The sequence below is a fragment of the Episyrphus balteatus genome, chromosome 1 (assembly GCF_945859705.1).
Source record: "Episyrphus balteatus chromosome 1, idEpiBalt1.1, whole genome shotgun sequence".
Taxonomy (NCBI): domain Eukaryota; kingdom Metazoa; phylum Arthropoda; class Insecta; order Diptera; family Syrphidae; genus Episyrphus; species Episyrphus balteatus.
The window spans coordinates 166,734,546-166,758,032 of NC_079134.1; the positions used below are offsets into that span (position 1 = coordinate 166,734,546).

Consider the following 23,487-nt stretch of genomic DNA (forward strand, 5'->3'; position numbering starts at 1 on the left):
ATCTAAAAACTTGAAATGAAAAACAAAAGCAGGGATTATTGGTATGTGTATACTGTATAGTGTATTTTAACGACTAAACGATATTTTTATTGAACAGTTATTATATTAGTAATTATGTTGGCACAAAAGGGGTCTAACGTTCTTACATTGTTTTTCTTTAAAATCTAAATTTACAGTAAAATGTCACTGTGTTTGTTTAAAATATTAATTCTTCTAAGCTCAAGTTGTTCAAGTCCGGTTGTAATTGTGTTGGTTGGATTAGGGAGGCTTACAGCCTGACCCTGGATCAGCGTAGAAGGGGATGTTCTCTTCGTCGTTGGTTGTTATAAAATCCTAATCCAAAAGTTTCTTGGCTTCTAGGTACAGTTGCTGTAGCTTGGCTGGTTTATGAATCTTCCTACTTCCTTATATTAAAAGTCCTGAAAAGGGAATTTTTACATCCGACTTACCACGAGTAATCGAGAGTATTCATATACATATTTGAAAGCTCATTGATTGGTAAAAAGGCGATCAGGAATAATTAAATTTGTATTAATTTTCAAAAAAAAAAAAAAATGTTCCACATACACCACAGTGACCCTTCAAATTTAAAATCTTAAATAAATATACACTTTTTTTTGCTCTTACATAGAAATATATTTAATTGATTATTGTTTACATTCAAAAATCATTCAATTGCAAATTAGATCTACTATATGAAGTCGATACGATGATTATGCTAATATTGTTCTAAAAGTTTGATTCAGGGAAGCAAAATTGGGGGACCAAATTTTTAAAACTTGTCAATTATGTTAAGAGAATATAATGATTCATAATATGTTTTATAGGACAAATTCGAATCCATTCATATTTTATCGCATTTATGTGCTCCAAATATATTTCTAAAATCATCAAAACATTTATTGACTATCGACAAAAATGATTTGCCAATAAATAAAAAAAAAATTAAAACAAAACATTAAACGTGTTTTCATTGTTTGACTTCCTCATAATGACATCAATAGTCCTAAAAACTCTGAGTCAAAAGTCAAAATCCGAACCCTCATAAAGAATTTTCAATTCGTCGATATTTTTGCTGATCATTTAGCTTTTTCATTTACTAAAATCAACCAATTTGTTACAAAATTGCTATCTCATCAAAATTTTCGAAATCTATAAGATCTTGTTAATTTTTTTTTTTATTTACTTGCTTCGTAATGCAAAAATTTGAATTTCTTAATGACATTGCATCATAAACATTTTAAACAAAAAATCTTATCTTAGATTTAGGAAGTTCCGCCAAGTCATAACAATGATGAGCATTATCGTTTGAATGTACAAAATAACTCTTGTAGAGAATGACTTTTATATTTACTATATCTCGAGTTATTTATACCTTCATCAAAATCGATAAACAAAAATCATAATCAAACTCTACTTTGTTGATAAGTATCTAATAAAGTGTGGAGCTTTATAAAAAGTCTACGTATTCTAACTTATTTAGTTGTCCATTTGGTTTAGTAACAAACACAACGTATAACGATGGCTCGATTTTTGGGCCTTTTTGTGATCACTCTGATATTCGTATCTCAATGTGAAAGTGCTCGGATACTCGGTTTTTTCCCATCTCCATCGAAAAGTCACATATTAGTGCATACTTCTTTGGCCGATGCACTATCTGAAAAAGGTCATGACGTTACAGTTGTAACAATTGTTCCAATTTTAAAAAAGAACAAACAATACCGTCACATTCAACTTGATGTCGTTGGTCTTGAAAAAGATTACCATGGCAAACTGATAAACGATCCTTCAGGTCCAAATTACAAGAATTTTGCAAGACTTATCTCACAAGTTACAACCTCTGCGAATGCAAGTATTAACAATCCAGTTTTTAAAGAAATGATGGACAAGGAATCATTTGATTTGGTCATTTTGGGATATTTCTTTAATGAATTCCATTTCGGAGTTGCTGCACATTTTGAGTGTCCTTTGGTGATATCGTTTATGAATCAACCTATTACACTTACGAACAAAATGATTGGTAATCCTGCGGAGGTGGCTTATGTACCGAATTTAATGTTGGGAGGAAAACAACCACTTGGATTTTGGGATAGATTAAAGAATACAGTGGTGGGTCTTTTGGCCGATGAAGTTTTATCACCTTTGATGATGGAAAAGAGACAACAAGAATTATACGAGTAAGTGAAAAGTTTCGCATAGCTACATATTTGAAAAAAATATCAATTTTTTTTTGTTTAAATCGATAAAAGCCATAGAATTGATAACAAAGGTATTAGATTATTGAATATATTAACGAAAATTTATCAGCTGATGGAAAGATAACACAATTACTGAATACGTTGAGTGTTTTCGTTCAGATTTGGTTTTAAGTCCACACTCCACAATGTGTATTTTTTAATCTTGATATTGAAGGTTATGGTTTTATGCTTAAAATTTCTACGTTACATTTACAAACATGTGTTTTTGTAATTTTTTTTTTAACATTGATATTGAGGAAACACAAAGAAGATCTTTTTACTTGCGATATAGGTACTACATATTTATATTATATTATATTATTGCATTTGTACAAAAAAAAAGTTGAGATAACATTTTTCAATGACATTACGATGATAGAGAATGCCAAAAAACTGGGTCTCGGAAGTCCGTCTGTCTGTCCGTCTGTCAGTGTGTCTGTCTGTATACGAAGCTACAGCCTAAACGGATGGACCCATTAATGACAAACTTGGTATGTAGCGTTATTTGGCGACTCCCCAGATTTGTTTTTGGAATAAATTTTTTTGGACAAAAAATAGCGTTACTTGTCATATACCGATTTTAGTAAAGTTGAAATTGCTCAAAAACGGCCAAAACGGTTTTTTTGTAAAAAATTCAAATGTAAGTTTTTAGACAAGGTCTATCTTCTAATGAAAAAAATGTTTTTTGAAAGTCATTAGGTATTAAAGGTACCTGCCATAGAACCGTTTTTTTTTTTTTAAATCCGATTTCAACAAAACTTTTTGTGAAGAAGCATTTTTATAGTTTTAATATAAGACAAAAATAAAATTTCAAAAAATGTAATTTTTGGATTTTTAAAAAAAATTTGAAAACTTTTTTTCAAAAATCAAATTTTCGAAAACAGGACATTGAATTTTTTGAAATTCAGTTTTTAGGTGTGGTTACTTGTTTCTACAAAATGCCATACCAATTTTATTTTAAAACTTTTTTTTCAAAAAATTATTTATAAAAAAATAGTTTTTTGAAAAACGATTTTGAAAATTTTTTTTCTAAAAATGCACCTTAATATATCAAATAAAACTGTATACTTTTTTGGAGGGCAATTTGATTTTAGATCTTATTTTAGTTTTTTAAAAAACGAATTAAATATTTTTTTTTTCAATTTTGTTTGTTTTATTTTTATCTACATTTCCCAAGTTTCTATAAAGTCTTAAAAATTTAAGTCGTGCATTTTATTTAATAGGGTCATATACCTTACAACATATTCTGTGGATTTAAAATATAATGTTTATTGAATACTTTTAGTAAAAAATTGAAAACTAAGACATTTAAAAAATTTACTGTACATAATTTCGGTTTAGGTTTAAGATGTTTCAAGTAAATACATTTTTAGGTTAATAAATTGATTAATGTTTAAAATCTGCAGTCCTCTTTTGTATTTCTTTTTAACAGGTGCTTACATTTAAAAAATGTTAAAATGTTAAAAACTTTTAAAAAAATTTTCTTCCGCAAAGTATAAAATAGCTTTATATGACTTTAAGCTCTCCTTGTTTTTTTTCTACCACGTTGAAACAAATTTTAAAAGCCTTATAGTAGGACCAAAAATAACGTTACCTGACTCTTGACATTTACCAATTTTACAAAAAAATAATTTTCTCAAAATCGGCTGCTACGATTTTGATTAAAAAATAAAAGTGATAGTTTTTAGACAAGGCCTATCTTTAAATGAAAAGTTTTTTTTTTTTAATCGTTGTTAACGGTACCTCCCACAGAACCGTTTTTACTTGCGATATAGGTACTATATATCAAGTTATGCATTCGTACAAAAAAAAAAGTTGAGATAACATTTTTCCATGACATTACGATGATAGACAATGCGAAAAAAGTGGGTCCCGGAAGTCCGTTTGTCCGTCTGTCTGTCAGTCTGTCAGTCTGTTAGTCTGTCTGTCTGTATAAGGAACTAGAGCCTAAACGGATGGACCGATTGACTTCAAACTTGCTATGTAGCAGTTTTTGGAGACTCTCCAGAGGGGTTTTTGGAATTAATTTTTTTGGACCAAAAATAACGGTACCTGTCATACAAAAATTTCGGAAAAGTTTAATTTCACGAAAACGGCTCCAACGATTTTGTTAAAAAAATTCAAATGTTAGTTTTTAAACAAGATCTATCTTTTGAAGAAAAAATTTTTTTTTGAAAATCATTATTAACGGCACCTGCCAAAGGACCACTTTTTTCAAATCCGATTTTCTGCAAAACTGCTTATTGTATTTCAACGAAATTTTTTATACAAAAGCATTTATTCAATTTTAATATAAGCCAAAAATAAAATTTTGAAAAAAATAATTTTTGGATTTTTAAAAAAATTTTGAAATTTTTTTTTTTTTAAATCAAATTTTCGAAAACGGGACATTGAATTTTTTTGAAATTTTGTTTTTAGATGTTGATTAGTTATTTCTTCAAAATGGCATACCAGTTTTATTTTTAAACTTTTTTTTCAAAAAATTATTTATAAGAAATTAGTTTTTTAAAAAACGGCTCTAACGATTTTGACAATTTTTTTTTCTAAAAATGCACCTTAATATATCAAATAAAATTGCATACTTGTTTTGTGGGGCGATTTGATTTCAGATATTGTTTTATTTTTTTGAAAAATGAATTTTTGTTTTTGTTTTTTTTTTTTTTTTTTTTATATACCTACATTTCCCAAGTTTCTATATAAAAAGTCTTAAATATTTAAGCAACTTGAACTCTAAGAGCAAGTTCGTGCGACCCAGTCGTGCATTTTATTTTTTTTTAATTTTTGACTATTTTTCAAATAACTAGTTCAATTTTAACTAATTTTTTTTATGCAAAAGCATTTTTTATTGCTTCAATATAAATCAAAAACAAAATTTTTGGATTAAAGAAAAAACAAGAATTTTTTTTTTTTTGAATAATTAAATTTTCGAAAAAGTAAGTAGTTGCTACAAAAGGCATACCAACTTTTTTTTTAATATTTAAAATTAGTAAAAAAAAAAATTTCTCTAACGATTTTGAATTTTTGTTTTCTAAAACTTCATCTTAAATTTAGAAGAAATTAAATTGCATACTTCTTTGGAGCTTAATTTCATGTAAAATGTTATGTTTTGTTTTCATTTGAAGAACGAATTATATGTTTTTTTATTTAATTTTTATTTTTACCAAATTTGTAAAAAAAAGTTTTAAGTTCTTGACCACTGTTATAAAATTGGCTCCAAAGGTTTTGCTTTTCTGTACAAGAAATTAAATGCGATATTTCGCTTATAAGACTAAATCATTAAAAAAGATTTGTTTTTGTATTTTTTAAAAGAATTTTTGTAATTTTTACATTTCTTTTAAAATTAAATAAAAATCAATATTTTATGCTTTTTACATAAAAGGCTTTAACTATCTAAACTATTTTAACTATAACTGCAAGTACCTGCGACCCAGTCATGAATTTGGTTTTATAAAAATGTTTCTGTTCCCTTAATTAAGTAATTTTTTTTTTTTTGTGGAATTCGCCCACTACTTTTCGCCTTTACAGACTTAATTCTTCTAAACTCTAATTGATGTTTTTCTTTTGCTTTATTGAATTCAATACATCAATACAAAAAAAAAGAAGGAAACAAAAACACTGATTTATTATTTATTCTAAAATGAAAAAAAAATTTAAATTTAAAAATAAATATCAATTCTTCAAATGAAGTGGAAATTTTTTTAAAAATTATGTTTTTCTTAACAACAAAATATTATTTGATATCGAAGGAAATTAACACCGCTCATTTCTGAGATGCGATCTTTACAAAAAAATCAATTTACTCAAAGCTTTTTGCAGCTTTTAAATACATTCGCACATTTTTTGCTAGTATTGATATTGTTTTCAAAACTAAAAGCTCGATCATATGTCGTTAATTCCTGACCACACTCAGTTGAGTCATTCACGAGATAAACAAACAAAAATAAAAATAGAGTAAAAAGAGGAAGATAAACATAAAAACAATAAATTCTAATAAAAACAAAAACAACAAAACTAAGTTCACGATCACGATCATGGAGAGGAAAAGCTTTTGGATCAGAATTCTGTTTTTATATTCAGTTCTCATTCAGACACGTATCGTACAAAACCGCATGCGATCGGTCGTCCATTCAATATGGCCGGTATAAATTCATTAATTTGTTTCTCTCTTTTCTTGGTGATATTAATTACACCACAATCAAATGGCGCTCGTATATTGGGACTGTTTACAGCTCCATCCAAAAGTCATTTACTCATCCACACCGCCATTATTGATGCCCTAGTTGAGAAGGGTCATAATGCCACAGTTGTTACAACTGGACCAATTCTTAAAAACAACATCAACTACCGCCATATTAACCTTGACATACCCGGCTTCTCTCCCGATCAAATGCAAAAATCTCTCAACAATGGCAAACCTTCCTACGCGGATTTTATGAATTTTGTTAAAACTGTCACAGGAGTTGCCAATGACAGTATTCAACATCCAACTATGAGACAGTTGATGGAGGAGGAAACCTTCGATTTAGTGATTTTGGGTTATTTCTTTAATGAATTCCAACTTGGAGTTGCAGCACATTTCAAGTGTCCAGTGGTTATTTCTTTTATGACGCAATCAATTACTCCATTAAATCAAATTGTTGGCAACCCTAGAGAAGTGGCTTATGTACCGAATTTGTTTCAAACTGGAGAATCAAAGGGATTCTTTTCGAGAGTGAAAAATTTTGTATCGACTATGGTTTTCGATGAGATTGCATATCCTTTGATATCAGATAGACAACAGGCTGGTTTATATGAGTGAGTATCTACTGAGAGGTTTTGTTTAACACAAACAGTTCAATAATTAAAAGTATCCGTAGTTAATTTTTTAAACGCTGTGACAATTACAAATAATTACTTCAATATAGGGTTTGAAAAAAAAAAATCTTCTAAAAAATTTCAGGGACATTTTGAAAAAGGATCAATTTTTTAGTTGTTTTGTCAATTTTACTCCAATGTCATGAGAATTAATTTTTTTTGTGTGCAAAAATACATGAGTTCACTTCTAAAGATAGTGAAAGGTTTCGCAGATTGTGCGTAATCAATAAGCGTTTCTAAATACCAGAAAAAGTCTTTGTACTTTATTGATAACATGAAGAAATAAAAAAAAAATGATAAAAACGTAACTGATTGTATCTTATGGCCTTGATAATATTTATTAATCAATGTAATCAGTTATTGAATTTGCAATAATCAAATAATCTTAAGTGGCAATAACACTGTAATGTTATTTTTGTTTGATAAAATTAATAAAGAAATATTTTTTTTTTCTATAAAGTCAATATTTTTTACCATAAATAATTTGCTTAGAACAAATGCAGGGAAGTGCTCGATACACCTTTTATAAGAACAATAAACTTCGTACCTTGTTCAAAATACAACCTTCTAAAGTAATTTTTTTCTTAGAAAACTGTTAAAACTGATTATGAAATTTTTTTACAAAAAAATTAACTTCCCCTAGCAAATCACGAACTAAATTTAAAATTAACCCCGATAACTTTGAGCTATTCTACTGAGCGACCAATACTGTAGCCTACTAATATGATCCATAGTTTATTAACATACTTGCACTCTATAAGTAAATCTTTTAAACTTTTAAGAACTTTTTTTTGAAAAACTTGAAAAACATGAAATTCGAACTTTAAATAACTCAAACAAATTCTTCAATTGATTTCAGCTGCAAAAAGGGAATTCTTCATTAGTTTCACTAATAAAGAATAAATTATTCTGGACTGAAAAGGTAAAGTATCTTAAGTCGACTTAAGATGTCTTGCGTTTTTTGTTGAGTCGCAGTGCCATTCTAAAGGCCTACAGTTCTGTCTGATTGGCATCTTTCTATCTCATTTCTTTGCTTTTTTTATGAACCAAAACAATTTCATCTTATGTTCAAAAGACACATATTCAAAACCTTAAGTAGACTTAAGATTATATTGGGTTAAGACTTTTTTAAGTATTGTGAAATCTTAAATTATCTTATGTTGACTTAAGATATTTTCACGCTTGCGAGCAGAAACAAAAAGTCAAAGTCATCCTTAAGTTGACATAAGATACAATACTTTAAAAAAATTCCGAAAGAGTGCAAAAAGGCAAATCATCTTATGTCAACTTAAGATTTAGGAAATTAATATGAAATACAATTTATAGAAAAGCCAAACTATCTTAAGTCATATTATTCCTTATAACTGGAAAAATATTAAAGATATAAATGTTTTATACAATTAAATCTACACTTGAAAGAATTTTTGGGAGGCAGCTTTGAAGTGTTTTTTTGCTCTCCTGAAAAATCATCAAAATTGTCATAAGATACTTTACCTTTTCAGTCGAGTATTAATTTAATATAATTTTCAACCCATTTTAGAAAATTACTTAACTTAAAGACTTTAAAAGAAAACTGTAACCCATTTTCAAAAACTTAATCATCCGTTAGATATTACCGAAAAAGTTATTTAAAAAAAAAAATTTTTAACCATGAAAGTAATTGTTGCCAACCACAATTTTCACTAAAAATTTGTTACAAACGGGTTCTGGGTAGTTCCCTAAAGTCCTTAAAAGGAAATTGATTTTTTTTACCAAAATTAATGGTTGGAACATTGGTAGGTATAACATTAAAAACAAAATATTAACCGTCACAAAAAAACAAAGTTTCAATAAAATTCTTTAAAAAAAAATAATTTTTCAAAAAGAAAAAAAATTTAACTTTTTTTTGAAAATTCAATATACCTTTTATTTTTGAAAAAAAAAAGATCTATTTAAAATAAAACAGCTATCATTTGCGAAAATGTTTAACTTTTTCAAAATCTTTATTTATTAGAACTTTCTCGCAAATTATTGAATTGATTTGTTGCATTGAAAAAGTGAAAAGAAAGAAATTTGTAAACAAGTTTTTTGAATAAAAAAAAATTAATTTTTCTGAAGAACGTTTGTGACGATTTTTCTTGAAAAAATTTTCTTTTTACAGCAAATCAAATGTTGTTTTTTTATAGTTTAACCTTCTCAAAACTCAAAATTAAGAGAAAAAGTCAATATCTATATCGTACCTATCCCACAAACTCATATAAAATTCAATTTATTATTGATGTTGTCTTTTGAACTCTCTAAGTAAAGAAGTTTAAATTTGATTTAAGTTAGAGTAGGTTACTGCGTCAAAATTTATGCAATACACTTAATTTCGATTTTTTTAATTTTCAAGAATTTTTCGAAACAGCAAAAACTTTGAGTGGATAAATATTTGAACATTTTCTGTTTACAGAAATTTAAAATAGAAAATTTAAAGTCACAGAATTTGGACTTTATAGATAGACTTTCTGGTCGCTTAAAAAATTTACTATAAGAAAAACCGTTTAGGATGAAATTATAAAATCATTTTAAATTCTACTGAACCTTTGTTAGGTATTAAGAAAAAAATATAAAAATTACCTATTTACTCCAGTCAAAGCGTCGGAAAAAAGGGCCTCACCTTGCGCAGAGAGGCACTGTCAGTTTTTATTTCATGGATCGATAGGGGTATATTTAAAAGGCTTAAACCCAATTTCTCACCACCTGATCATTCTTTTTAGCGGAGTTATTCACAAAAATGCATTTTTTGGGATATTTTACTTCTAAGCTAATATCTTTGCTATTGATTGTCGTAGAAAAAAAAAATAATAAGGCAAAAGTTTGCTAAACAAAAAAACGTCTTTGACTTAATATAACTTATTTTTCATTTGTTTCAACAAAAATAATGTGCACCAAATCGATAGAAAATGTTGTAACGAACAATTAATAGCTTTATTTTTTGTCGTAGGACACTCTGAAGCCGAGTTATTCCCAAAAAACGATATTTTTGTTTTCGCACCGGTTTTGCATGCATTCATTTATCAATTGCTCGGCCATCTTTGGTGATAAAGAGCTCATTTTTTCTGTAAAATGCAGGACATGAATAGGGCTACAAAATAAATTAGAAAAATGTCAATCATGATATAAGCTTTTTTCGAAATAATGACAAAAATGTGTTTTTTAACAGCAAGAATTTGACTTTAAATGGCTGCCATTTTGTATTTACTCACTCAAATACAATGAAATTACATACAACGATAGAAAATATTATAAGGAAGAGAATGTTTTTTTTTTTTTTTTTTTTTTCTACGACAATCAGGAGCAAAGATATTAGCTTAGAAGTAAAAAGAATGATCAGGTGGTGAGAAATTGGGTTTAAGCCTTTTAAATATACCCCCATCGATCCATGAAATAAAAACAGACAGTGCCTCTCATCGCAAGGTCAAATGACGCTTTGACTGGAGTAATTGAACAAAAAAAAAAAATAATTTCTTAGTGTAATTAACTATACGCCCAGAACACCAACATGAGTGTTTTGTTGTATTCATGAGTAGGTATAGTAGGTACAATATTTTTATTTAATCGCTTTTCCTATCACCAATATAGATTAAATTATAGTTGTTCAATCTGAAATGCAGTGAAGTTTATTTGTTTACATTTTTTTTTGTACTAATGACGAAAAATAAATAGTTAATGTTTTATTCTATTATGTGTTTAGTCAAGTAGAAATGCATATTACATGATCTCTAAAATGAGCTCATCAATTCTAAGCTATATTTTGATCAATGAAACATTTGTGTAAATGAAAAAAAAAAAATGATTCGCATCGTTACACAAAACAAGATTAGTTTGAATAGTATCAACTCGGGTAATTTTACTTCACAAATAAAATTGATAGTAGGTAAACAAACAATGTTTCATTTGTCTTAATAAAATACAGCTTTAAAAAGTTTTGACAAAAAATTAACTGTTTGTTTCAAAATGGTTTAATGCGTTTTTTAAATGTTGATTTAATTTTTTTAAGAATAACAAATAATTTTTTTAATTTCCTCAATTTTTAATTAGTTTTTCATTGAGACCCATTTCACTTTTCTCCTATTGTGAATAGGACCAATATAAGTTATTTATTTAGAAAAAAAAGTTACTTCCTGAAAACATATCTTTCGGAGAATATGTGAAAGCTTTTTGGTTTCACCTAAAATTTGGTATATAGAAAACAGATTTAGAGGAATATTTCAGCAAACTCGAACAAAATTATTTAATTTTTGGAAAACACCGTGTGATCAAATATTAAATTTTGACGCTTAAATATTTCATCTGGTAATAAAATAATAACAAATAAATACAAAAAATCTTTCCATTCTTATTCCTCTAAAGCCAACTAAATTTATTATTTTGTATCTCAATCAAAAATAGAATCACAAAGATTATTTATTTTTTATTTATAAATGTTTCCAAAAATTTTCCACAAAAAAAAGGTTCCTAAAAAAGCAATGAATTTTTTTAACAAATCACAATTATTTAACAATTCAATGCTCAATTTATCGCAATTAGCATTCCATGCACACATTTTGGAATACCATATAATACCCACGAGTTAAATTTTGATAAAAAGATGCTTCGTCATTCTCAATAACCAAATAAACAAATCACCGAAAATGCTAATGTGGAATTTATTCAAAAATAGATACATCGTTCTCGTAAATAAACAAAAATTTATTTTTATTATGACGTGTTCGCTGCTATATGTGTGGTATTGGAAGCTTTTTTTATAAAGCAAAAAATGTAAAAGAAAAGATCGAAGACGACAAACGCATGACTCAAAAATATTTAAATTACTCTCCTGTTGTCAGTTCTCCGCGAGACTTTGTATGATATCGAACGAACTCGCAGTATTTTTACTTTTCAAACATGATAACTTGTAAAAGATCTATTCTCGTCTTTATAATATCGATGGTATTGCTCTCGTCGCAATGTGATTCTGCTCGAATTTTAGGCCTTTTCACATCACCTTCCAAAAGTCACTTACTCATTCACACTGCTATTGTCGATGCTCTCGTGGAGCAAGGTCACAACTTAACTGTCGTTACAACAAGTCCAATTCTTAAAACCAACATCAACTATCGACACATCAAACTTGATGTTCCCGGCTTCCCTCCCGACTATCAAGCCCAAATGATCGCTGATCCAAGTCCAATGTGGAAGAAGGCATCTAGAATGATAAATATAGTTACGACTTGTGCCAATGAAAGTCTCCATCAACCTGCAATGCAAGAATTGATGGCCAAAGAAAACTTCGACTTGGTCATTATTGGGTATTTTATGAACGAATTTCAATTGGGAGTTGCAGCACATTTCAAGTGTCCGGTAATAGTCTCGTTTATGGCTCGTCCGATCACTTTTATAAACAATTTTGTTGGCAATCCCAAAGAGATGGCTTATGTACCGAATTTGATGCTTAGTGGAGAGCAGCCGATGGACTTCTGGGCGAGATTGAAGAATTTTGTTTTTACCTCTTTCTTTGATGATATATTAACGCCAGTTATTGCCACTAGGAGGCAAGAGTATCTATATGAGTGAGTATGAGTTGCATATGAGATTTCGAGCAAGTTTGAATTGGAGGCTTGGTTTGGAACTGAATTAGAGCCAGTTTTTTGTTTACCTTTTAAAAACTTGTTTTCTTTAGAATTAAACTTTCTGTGAGAGTAAGAATTCCTTCTCTTATGAAAAAGCTTTTTTAATGAGCTTTTACAGATCTCTTAAAGGGTATAGGACACCGATTATATATTTAAGTATGAAATTGAAATTTCTGTTGAAGATATTTTTCAATAAATATATTAATTGGGATTTTAGTAATAATATTACCAGAAGGTTACAAAATGGTTATTTTTTTTAACTTATTTTAAAGACTTTTTTCAATAAATAAGTTGGTTGGAATGTTAGTAATAATATAACCAGAAAGTTGCAAAATGGTTATTTTTAATTTATTTTAAAGATTTTTTTCAATAAATAAGTTGGTTGGAATGTTAGTAATAATATAAATAGAAAGTTACAAAATGGTTATATTTTAACTTATTTTAAGGATTTTTTTTTGAATAAATAAGTTGGTTGGAATGTTAGTAATAAATTAATCAGAAAGTTACAAAATGGTTATTTTTTAACTTATTTTAAAGATTTTTTTCAGTAAATAAGTTGGTTGGAATGTTAGTAATAATATAACCAGAAAGTTACTAAATGGTTATATTTTAATTTATTTTAAAGATTTTTTTCAATGAATAAGTTGGTTGGTATGTTAGTAATAATATAACCAGAAAGTTACAAGCTGGTTGTTTTTTTAACTTATTTTAAAGATTTTTTTCAATAAATAAGTTGGTTGGAATGTTAGTAATAAAATAACCAGAAAGTTACAAAATGGTTATTTTTTAACTTATTTTAAAGACTTTTTTTTAATAAATAAGTTGGTTGGAATGTTAGTAATAAATAATAAAACCAGAAAGTTACAAAATGGTTATTTTTTTAACTTATTTTAAAGATTTTTTCAATAAAGTGGTTGGATTTTTAGTAATAATATACCTAACCAGAAAGTAACAAAATGGTTATTTTGTTTAACTTATTTTAAATATTTTTTTCTATAAATAAGGTGGTTTTAATTTTAGTAATAATATAGGTAACCAGAAATTTACAAAATGGTTATTTTTTAACCTATTTTGATCAAACTTTTCATAAATGTCGAAAAATTGAAAATTCAAAAATCCGGTTTAGAAAATACAAACCAAAAACTACTTGAAATTCCTATTTGACCTTTTTTATTGTTTTTTATTTCAGTGCGAATTTCCCTGCTGACAAATATCCGTCCTTCGATGAAATGAAGAAGAACGTATCTTTGGTATTTGTCAACCATCACTTCAGTCAAGGACCTATTCGACCAAATGTTCCAGCTATGGTTGAAATTGGAGGAATTCAGATAAAGGAAAAACCAGCTCCACTTCCTGAGGTAAGAACCATACTTTTTTTTCAAATTTTTGAAATCCATTTTTACTAATAACTCATTTCTTTCGTTTTTTCAGGATTTAAAGAAAATCTTAGACAATGCAAAAAATGGAGTAGTTTACTTTAGTTTTGGTTCGAATGTTCAAGGAAAATATCTTGACAAGGTCAAGGCCAAATTAATGTTTGATATCCTATCCAAACTAAAACAGACAGTTTTGTGGAAATGGGATGATTCACCACCACCAGGTCAATCACCAAATATTCACTACAAAACATGGTTGCCACAAGATGATATCTTAGCTCATCCCAATGTCCGCCTTTTCATAACTCACGGTGGTGCTGGAAGTGTTGTCGAATCACAATATCATGGTGTTCCAATGGTTGGAATTCCCCTATTCGCCGAGCAATTCACAAATGTTGATACAATGGTTAAAGCTGGTTATGGTGTAGGAGTAGAATTTGCTACTATTAGTAGTGAAACATTTGGCAACGGAGTGAATGAAGTTCTTACGAACCCTGTTTATCGAAATAATGTTCAACGATTTTCCAAATTGTACAAAGATCGTCCAATGACAGCTAAACAAACTGTTGTCTATTGGACTGAATATATTTTGAGACATCATGGTGCTCCACATATGCAAAGTCCAGCTGTTCATATGAATACCTTGCAATTGGCATCATTGGATGTTATTGGATTTTTATTAGCTGTCATTTATATAGTTTATAAGGTGTGTAAAATTGTCATTATGTTTATTTGGTCGAAATTGTTTTCGAAGAAGAATAAGAACTCGAAAAATAAGAAAGAGTGAAATAAATTAGAATGTAATAAGAATAAGATTGTTCTAAGTTATAAGAAAAAATTTATTTAATTTTTTAAATAAAAAAATGAGATTGTTAATGATGAGTTTTATGTATATTTCATTGATATTAAAAGTCAAGTTGCAGAAAGTAGTGTTACCAGATGTCATTAAACACAAAGAAACTTAACGAAATTAAAAACTGTTTAGGTCCAAAGACGAAAATTGGTAAAAAATTGAGCAGATGCTCTATTAAGTAATATGCTGTCTTATAAAATAAAAATATTTTTTTTTATTTAAAAAATTTTGCCCTAAATGTCGACTCTTCCCGAATAAGTGCTTAAACTGCAAGAACTGTTAAACTGTTGATTAATATTTTCATCAAAATATAATTCTAGTTAAACGTACGAAAAAAGGAAAAATAGATTTTTTCAAGGAAAAAATTTGTAACAGTATGATTTATGGTATACAGCTTGGTGTTAGGGTAGTTTACATCTGTGAAAAGTCCTGAAGTTTCCTCTGTCCGCTAGTCCCATTCTAAGAGGTCAAAGGTCACAACAGTTTTTTTATTTTAAAAACAGTACGTTTTCAACAAAAATTATATGATACAAAAAAAAACAATGTATGAGAGGAAGGTTCTTTGACCCCCATTTAAAGAATCTAAAAGTAAACAACGGTAAGGCTTTTAAAAAGTCAAATATCAATTTTGTTGTTCTTTTACTATAACTTATACCTAATATAATTTTTTTAGTAGTTTTTTGCAAAAGTTTTTTTTTTTCAATCCAAATTTACATACTATTTGATTTAAGTTACGACGGGAAAATAGAGCTTAAGCCAAAGCTGCCATCCTTGATTTAAGGAAAAACAAGTTTTATTGAATTTTGATTTTTGACAAAAATGACATGGGTAAAACTTGTAGAAAATTTTATTTTCTATAACTTTTATCAAAATAAATTTTTCTATATGACCCATATTTTTCGAGTTAATTTGAAAAAACTATACCCCTATACTCAGCTTAAACTTTATACCCGCATTGAGTATAGATTTTAAGAACAATGCAATATAGACCAGTGCCAATCCGGTTTTCAGAAGGCAAAAGTAGAACAAATTATTAATATGTCGAAAACATGATGTGATAGAATTTTTCTAACTTCAGATTCGAGCTCAGCGCTCAAAAAACCATTAGAAAAATATACTTTGATTTATATAAAAAAAACTTTTTGAATAGTGAAAACGAACAGGGCATTCGATTTTTTCTGCGCGCTGAGCTCGAATCTGAAGTCAGAAAAATTCTATCACATCACGTTTTTGACATATTAGCATGCCAAAAATCAGAAAAATAGTGTTTCGGACGTTCAAAATTCAATATCTCAAAAAATTTGCACATTAGATTTATTCTAGTGCTTGATTCAAATTTAAAAGGTCTATGACCATTAGAAAAGTATAATTTGGTTTCTATGGAAAATTATTTCTCGCCAATATTACTGTCATTTACGGAAAAATCAATCTTAAAAATGTTTTTTTTGTTTTTTTTTCAATTTTTCTCAATATTTTCTAAAACAAAAGTATAGTTTTTAGACACAATCTTTAAAAAACGGTTTTAAGCTAAATAATTGCATTCCAAACTTTTCAAAAATCAAAAATTTTTTCGGTAACTTTTTTGATTGAAAAATGGGCTATTTTTTCAAATTAAACTCGTCAAAAATCCAAAAATTAAATTTTTGCTCAAAAAACATTTTTAATAGATAGAAAACATAACAAAGTAATTTTTAACTAAGTTTTGTTAAAATCAAACTATTTTTGTAAAAGATAAAAATAAAAAATAAAAAATTCGTATTTTTGCAATTTTTTCAACATTTTTGATTTTATACAAAAAAAATCGTTTGAGTAAAAATTACAGACATTTATACTACCTACAACTTTGGATTTGAATTTTTTCGATAGGACGTCTAATTTTGACAGAAATCGTAAAAAACCATGATTTTTGACAACCACTCCACTTTTTCGCCCACCCACCCCCTTTCCACCAATTTTTTTGTGGGCAATTTATTTTTCCCCTTTCATATACTATTCATCCTAAATTTTCCCACCACTTATATGCTGCTTTTTTTATTTTCAAAAATTATTGGCACTGGTCTAATATGGGAGTGTTTTTATATGTTTTTGGGGTTGAGAAATCTAGCTGCAATTATAGTACCTAACAATTACATAAAAACGTTATTCAGAAAATGTCAATCACCCGTTTTTTAAGATTTACGAAAATAGTGTATTTTTACTTGCGATATAGGTACTATAGGCCAAGTTTAGGATTCGTAAAAAAAATCGAACTCGAGATAACAATTTAACATGACATTACGAGCTACAGCCTAAACGAGTGAAGTGATTTTCTTCAAACTTGGTAGTTAGCATTTTTTGGTGATTCCCTAAAGGGAAAAGTAAAATTTTTTTTTATGACCAAAACTAACGGTACCTGCGATATAACGGAAATAGAAAAGTTAATTTTTTTCAAAAACTGCTCTAACGATTTTGATTAAAATTTTTATGTGTAGTATTACAAATGAGAGCCAACTTTTTGAATAAAAAAATATTTTTTGTGCTGTTATTAACGGTACCTTTCATAGAATGGTTTTTTTGGTTTCTGAATATCTCGTACAAAATTAACCCGATTTCAACGAAATTTTTTATGCAAAAGCGTTTAGTTAAAGGTAATATTAAAATTTTAGAAAATTTTCAAAAAGTGCATTTTTGGATTTTTAAAAAAATTTTCAAATTTTTTTTTGAAAAATCAATTTTTTGAAAACGGGTTGGTGAAAAATTTTGAAATTTCGTTTTTATGTGTAAATTAATTATTTCTTTAAAATAGCGTACCAACTTTTTTTGAAAAATGTTAGAAATTTTTTTATATAAAAAATAATTTTTTTTTAAAAACGGCTTTAACGATTTTGGAAAATTTTTTTCTAAAAATAATTTTTTATGCAAGTAATAAAATGGCATACTTGGGTTTTTGTAAAACATAATTTAAAACGGTGTTTCTTGAATAAAAAGCTTTTAAGCATAAGAGCAAATACGTGCGACCCCAGTCGTGCGTTTTATTTTTTATCCAAACAAGTTTGAAGTAATTTTTTTTAGTGATTAATGCTGTTGCCAACATATGTTGTCAGATTTCTTTTTTTTTAACAAATAAATGAGTCGTTATAAAAGAAATTGAATGAAATAATTTTACATTGTTAAAAACGAAACAAAAAAAAAGATATATAAAACAAAAACTATAATTTAATGGACTTTTTCATTCAAATATAAAATTAAAGTAGGTAATTGGCAAAAAAGTTGGTTGCAATACCTAATCTGTTTAGTAAATGATATCTTTAAATTTTCGTCCATTTAAATAATAAAGATTTCATTTGTAACGACTGAAGAAATAATTTTAAGAAAATAAGTGATTTTTTTTTATTTAAATAAAGAAATAAGATTATTTATAGTTTTTTGAACTTCTTCACTTCGCAAAATAAATTTCTTACATCTCTGGAATTTTCATTAAATTTTATTCCATTTTAAACTCTTTCAAAACATATTCAAATGCCACTCAAGGACTTCATTGATTTTAATTTCCAGCCCATCCAGTTCCACATCCTTTTTCAGCATCACAAAAAACCCAAACATTCATTTAAAATAATGCAAACTACTTCATAGCAAGAGTCACGAAAACCCACAAAATCATAAATTTCCCAGAAAAGGTCTCCAACTCCTTAACCAAAAACAGACATTGTCTTTAAAGGATTTATGTTAAAAAAAAAAAATAAATAACTTGAACTTCTTAGAAGCCATAGGAAAGACTTGAAAACCCATATAAATCATCAAACCTTCATACTTCACCCTATGACATTATTTTAAAGAAACCACAAAGTCATTACTTCCTTTTCGAAAGCACAAGGTTTGGTCATGCCGCAAAGGGGTTTTTTTTTGGAGGGGGTTATATGAATTTCTACGTATGCTCTAAAAATACCTACTAACTACTTTGTCTAATGGAAATTTTATTGATGAAAATAATGAGAAGAGGAATAATAATTACTATGCCGTTTCCCCGAAAAACCGAAATACATAAATCACACTCTAGTTCCCGCAGAGAGAAATTAACGCCGTCGTTGTTATGTCGCCATTATTGTTTGAATGACAATGGTCGGTCGGTAGAGTGAAGGGTGGTTCAACACTTATATTTCAGTCAGGGTGCAATTGCAGCCCTATAACACACATATTAAGCCTAGAGATTACATTTTAGCTATAGCGAGAGAGTGGATCATAAACGGCTCTATACCATACACATAATGAAAATATTTTTGGCCTTTCGTTTGTCGTTTGTCGCCGCTTTCTCTATAGATAATGTTCGTGTGGTTAGGGGTGTTAATGAACCCTTAAACCGCACAAAATTACCACACTATCAAGTGAATTTTACAACCCCCATCTGTTTTGGGTGCTCTATAGAAGTCTCTGATGAGCGAGCTATTTTGGTGCTGGTGATGGTGATGCATGTGTTTGGAATTCATTCTTTTGTTGGGGGTGGGCAAATGGTATTTGAATGTGTCCTCTCTTTTCCCTGTCCTTTATCAGACTCTCTATAATTCACGGGAAAAAAGGGTGGTTTTAGTTTGTGAAAAGAATTTTTCGATGGTATTTTTGGGGAAATATTTGCTGGTCTATTGCCGATTATATGCGTTTTATATTTGGTTTTGGTTTTGTGTCTGGTGCGACGACGGATGATGTGGCAACGCATGTGTCCAGACTAATTTATGAAAGTGGAGTTTAATTAGCAAATTGCATATAGAAACGAGTAGTACTAATTGTTATTATTATTATTACTCTTGGATTTTATTAGGAGGCGTAAGTATTTTGTTAGTTTTGCATTTGTTAAAAGATTTGAATTGCTGTTACTGTTATCAATTAAAATGGAAGCATACAAGAAGTGCATTCTGTCATTCAGAATAAGTCCAGTCATTATAAATGCAAATGAACCCAGACAGCTAAATTTTGTATAGGGGGTATCTACTTAGAAAAGCATAACTTGAAGTTTTCGACCAAGATTTCCTATGAGCGTTTTCCGCCATTTTGAAAAAAAGGGATAAAATTGGTTTTTGGACAATAACTCGGCTATCGGACAAGATTTTTTGTAGTTTTTTTCATGTTCTACAATTTATACTTTTTTTTTACATTTTTTGCAAACGATGCACCGTTATCGATCTTACCTTGGAACTTGTTCATCCCATACATTTTTTTAGTTTCTGCAATTTTCTCGAAAACGGCTACAACAAAATGTACAAAATGGGCTAAGCTTTTTTTTTACAAAACTGCATTTTTAGTTTTTCTCAGCTATTCGAATAGTTGAAATATGGAATTGCCAATTGAGTGAAAACAAAAAAAAATATTTTCTTAATATTTTTTAAATTTTATTTTTTAAAATTTCGAATAACACAGAACCCTTTCAAATAATAAAAGATATCTGCCTGTAAATTTTGAAAAAAATTGGTCTAGCCATTAAGGAGATAATACGCAAATATCGAAAATAAAAGTTTTCGCTTAAAACGACAAGTCCATATTTCCACTACTTATGCGATTTTTTGAGAAAAACTAAAAACGCATTTTTGTTAGAATACCTACGTGAACCTGAATACTGTAAAAACACAGTTATGATAGAATTATTTACAGCATTACGCATACTAAATTTAATCAAAATTGTTACTGCCGTTTTTGAGAGCTCTTACTTTGAAGCTTTTTATAAAAAAAAAAAATTAAGAAATAATTAAAATTTGATTTCTTAAGAACTTTCATAGGATATGCATAGGTACTTGAGGAAATAATTTTTTTTGAAGTAGGTACTTAAATACTGTTTTAAAATTTTGACCACAAAACTAAGTATGCCATTTTAATTCTTATATATAAAAGAGAGTTTTTAGGAAAAAATTGTTATAAAAAAAAAACATAATCTTAGGTATTATCATGTGAAAAAATTTCTAACATTTAAAATATGTATAACTTGTATGTAGATAATTTTAACCTTCTGATAAACCCACATATTAAATGCAAATACACAAAAACAGGGGTTGTAGAACACCCCAACTGATAAAATTAAAAAAAAAATCCTTTTAGGTATAAAATTATTTATTCAATCATAACACTTCATAGACTTAAACAAAAAAAAAAAAAACAGCAAAAAGATAATTTATTAACAAAAGAAAATAATAAATAAATAAAACGGCAGAAAGAAAAATCAAGTAAAATCAAAATTAAATTGTTTGGGGTGATCCAACACCTTTATTGGCATCGGAAGTTTGGAGAAAATCTTAATCAACACTTAAAAACGAAATACCAAAAAATCAGCAACACGTTTTTAAAAAACATAATTTTGAATATTTTTTTTTACGGAAAATGATGTTATCTTAATTTTGCAACTATTTAATATTATGGTGACTTTAACGCATCTGTACAAAATTGCAAAAATTTTAATTAAAATTGTTAGAGCCGTTTTTGAAAAAAATAATAATAAAGGTTATAAGTCAGCTTTGGTGAAAAAATTTTTTTATATCTCTACAAAACCACCCAAATTATCTAAATACCGCGTTTGAAGAAAATCGTTCCCCACAAGCAGACGAAAAGACAAACTACAAACAGAATAGAGAGACCTACGTTTTTTTTTAGTTCGATTTTATCGTGTTATCTAATTCATAAAACTGTTTATTTGCCTTATTTAAATTTTTTTGATAACTGCTCATGCGGTTATCATAAAATAATGAACTCAAACCTCATTTAACTTAAAACCTTAATTGTGTTTGTCAAAAATCTTCATGTGTTTGATTTGACTAAGCAAACTAGCCAACAATAAATAAATTATCTACAACTTAGTAGTTGTCGAGTGAAAAAGATATTTTTTTGGTATGAAATATTTTGGTCTTATTTAAAAAAAAAAAAAAAATAAATTCTTATAATTTCTCTGTAGTAGGAATTTAATTTGCAAATACCTACAAAGAGTTGAATCGAAGAGTTAAAAAAAAAGTAATCTTCAAAACAAGTCAAATATTTATTTTGTTATTAAAAAGAGGTTGTCTGTAAAACCGGTTTACGGACAGGTTGTGTGCTTTTAAAATGAGTCAATTGAAGCGTTTATTTATTTCAAACAATCATAATTTACAAGAAAAAGCTAAAAAAATTTAATTTTTTCTTTTCTCATTATATTAATTTTTTTATTTTGAAAGCTTACAAAAAAAATTATACCATTAAAAAGCCAAATATTTCTTCTAAATAATAAAATCATTTTTAAATTTTTACAATGCTCAAAAAGTATTAAAATAATTTATTAAAAACAATCATTTCTCATGAAAAAAGTGAAAAAATAATTTCCATCACCCAAATTCATTTTTTTTGACATAACAACCTATATCTAATAAATTTTATACCACCTAAAAGCTTATTGCTTCAGCTCAAAATATATTATATCGATCATGTCTATTAGGCATCTACAAAAAGAGCTAGAATTTTTTGAACTCGATCAATTTTCATCAAAAAAAGCAAAAAAACATATAATTTTATGTTCTCACGCTATTGAAACAATTTTTTTAGACAACCTATAAAATCATGTAAAAGCTTATAATTTCACCTTTAATATGACGTTTCAATCTTATTTCTACGATGTGTTTTGAGGTATTTCGCAAGTTTTTTAATTTAACACTGTGTGTAGCTTGTATTGAATGTACAGTTATGTGTGATATACCAAATGAAAGGTAACATCATCAGGATGCTCAATAAAGTTAAATCAAATTTGTATTTGCTTTAGATCAAAAGATAGAACCTGTTGAATAATATAACTTTATTTTACCGTTATCTCAAAATTGTGACTAAAAAATTGATTGATATAGTCCTGTCTATTATCTATCTACAATATAAATTTCATTTATTTATGTGTTAAAGAAAAAAAGCTAAAAATAAAAAACGGTTAAAAAAGGTCAAAAAACTTGGGACAAAAAAACTTGTTTTTCCCGTTTTTCGGTCAAAAACCATTTTGAAATACCAATTTTTTGCACATGTATGTGCACAGTCATAGACTACATGTTCTTTTATCTTGAGATTTTTTGAATGCTACAAAAAATTTAAAAAAGTAAAAACTCACCCAAAAATACCCCAAAATAAGTATGTGAAGGTGTTTTTCAAAAATTCATATTTCGAAACGCAGAGACTTAAAAAAAACCGTATCAGACCATTAACTTTTTTTTTGTATTATCTTTCGAATGACGTTTTTTAAATAAAAAAAAAATTCCCCTAATCGCTACTTTGTCAAAGGTCTACCACATGTTTTAGTTTCAGAAAACCATTAATAGCTTGGTTTTGAATTTTTTCAATACCATTGTCAGTCTTGCAATAAATTTATCTATTGATAAAAAAAAATTCAACTCTTTACACTGTCGCGTTTAGAAAATCTCCAAATTTTTGAAATTTTGTTTTACCCCTATTAACCCTATTAAAAGATGGAATTTTTTAAAATCCTTCAAATGTATTTAACTTTAGGTTATTATCTTTCAAATAAACTATAAAAGATTTTTGTATCTCTAATAGTTTATTTTTAATTTTTA

The 23,487-nt window shown here is 27.8% G+C and overlaps 1 protein-coding gene across 2 annotated transcripts; it reads left to right on the forward strand.

The window, feature by feature from the left end:
- Positions 1–1,510: 1,510 nt before the first annotated feature.
- Positions 1,511–14,982, forward strand: LOC129905766 (UDP-glycosyltransferase UGT5-like). Of its 2 annotated transcripts, none has more exons than XM_055981334.1 (3): positions 1,511–2,177; positions 13,914–14,082; positions 14,156–14,982. In XM_055981334.1, exons 1-3 carry the CDS (start codon positions 1,522–1,524, stop codon positions 14,885–14,887), a joined length of 1,557 nt encoding a protein of 518 aa, XP_055837309.1. In that variant the 5' UTR covers positions 1,511–1,521; the 3' UTR covers positions 14,888–14,982. The 2 variants fall into 2 exon arrangements, with proteins under 2 accessions (XP_055837309.1, XP_055837308.1); XM_055981333.1 differs by lacking the exon at positions 1,511–2,177 and adding an exon at positions 6,320–7,031.
- Positions 14,983–23,487: the final 8,505 nt, after the last annotated feature.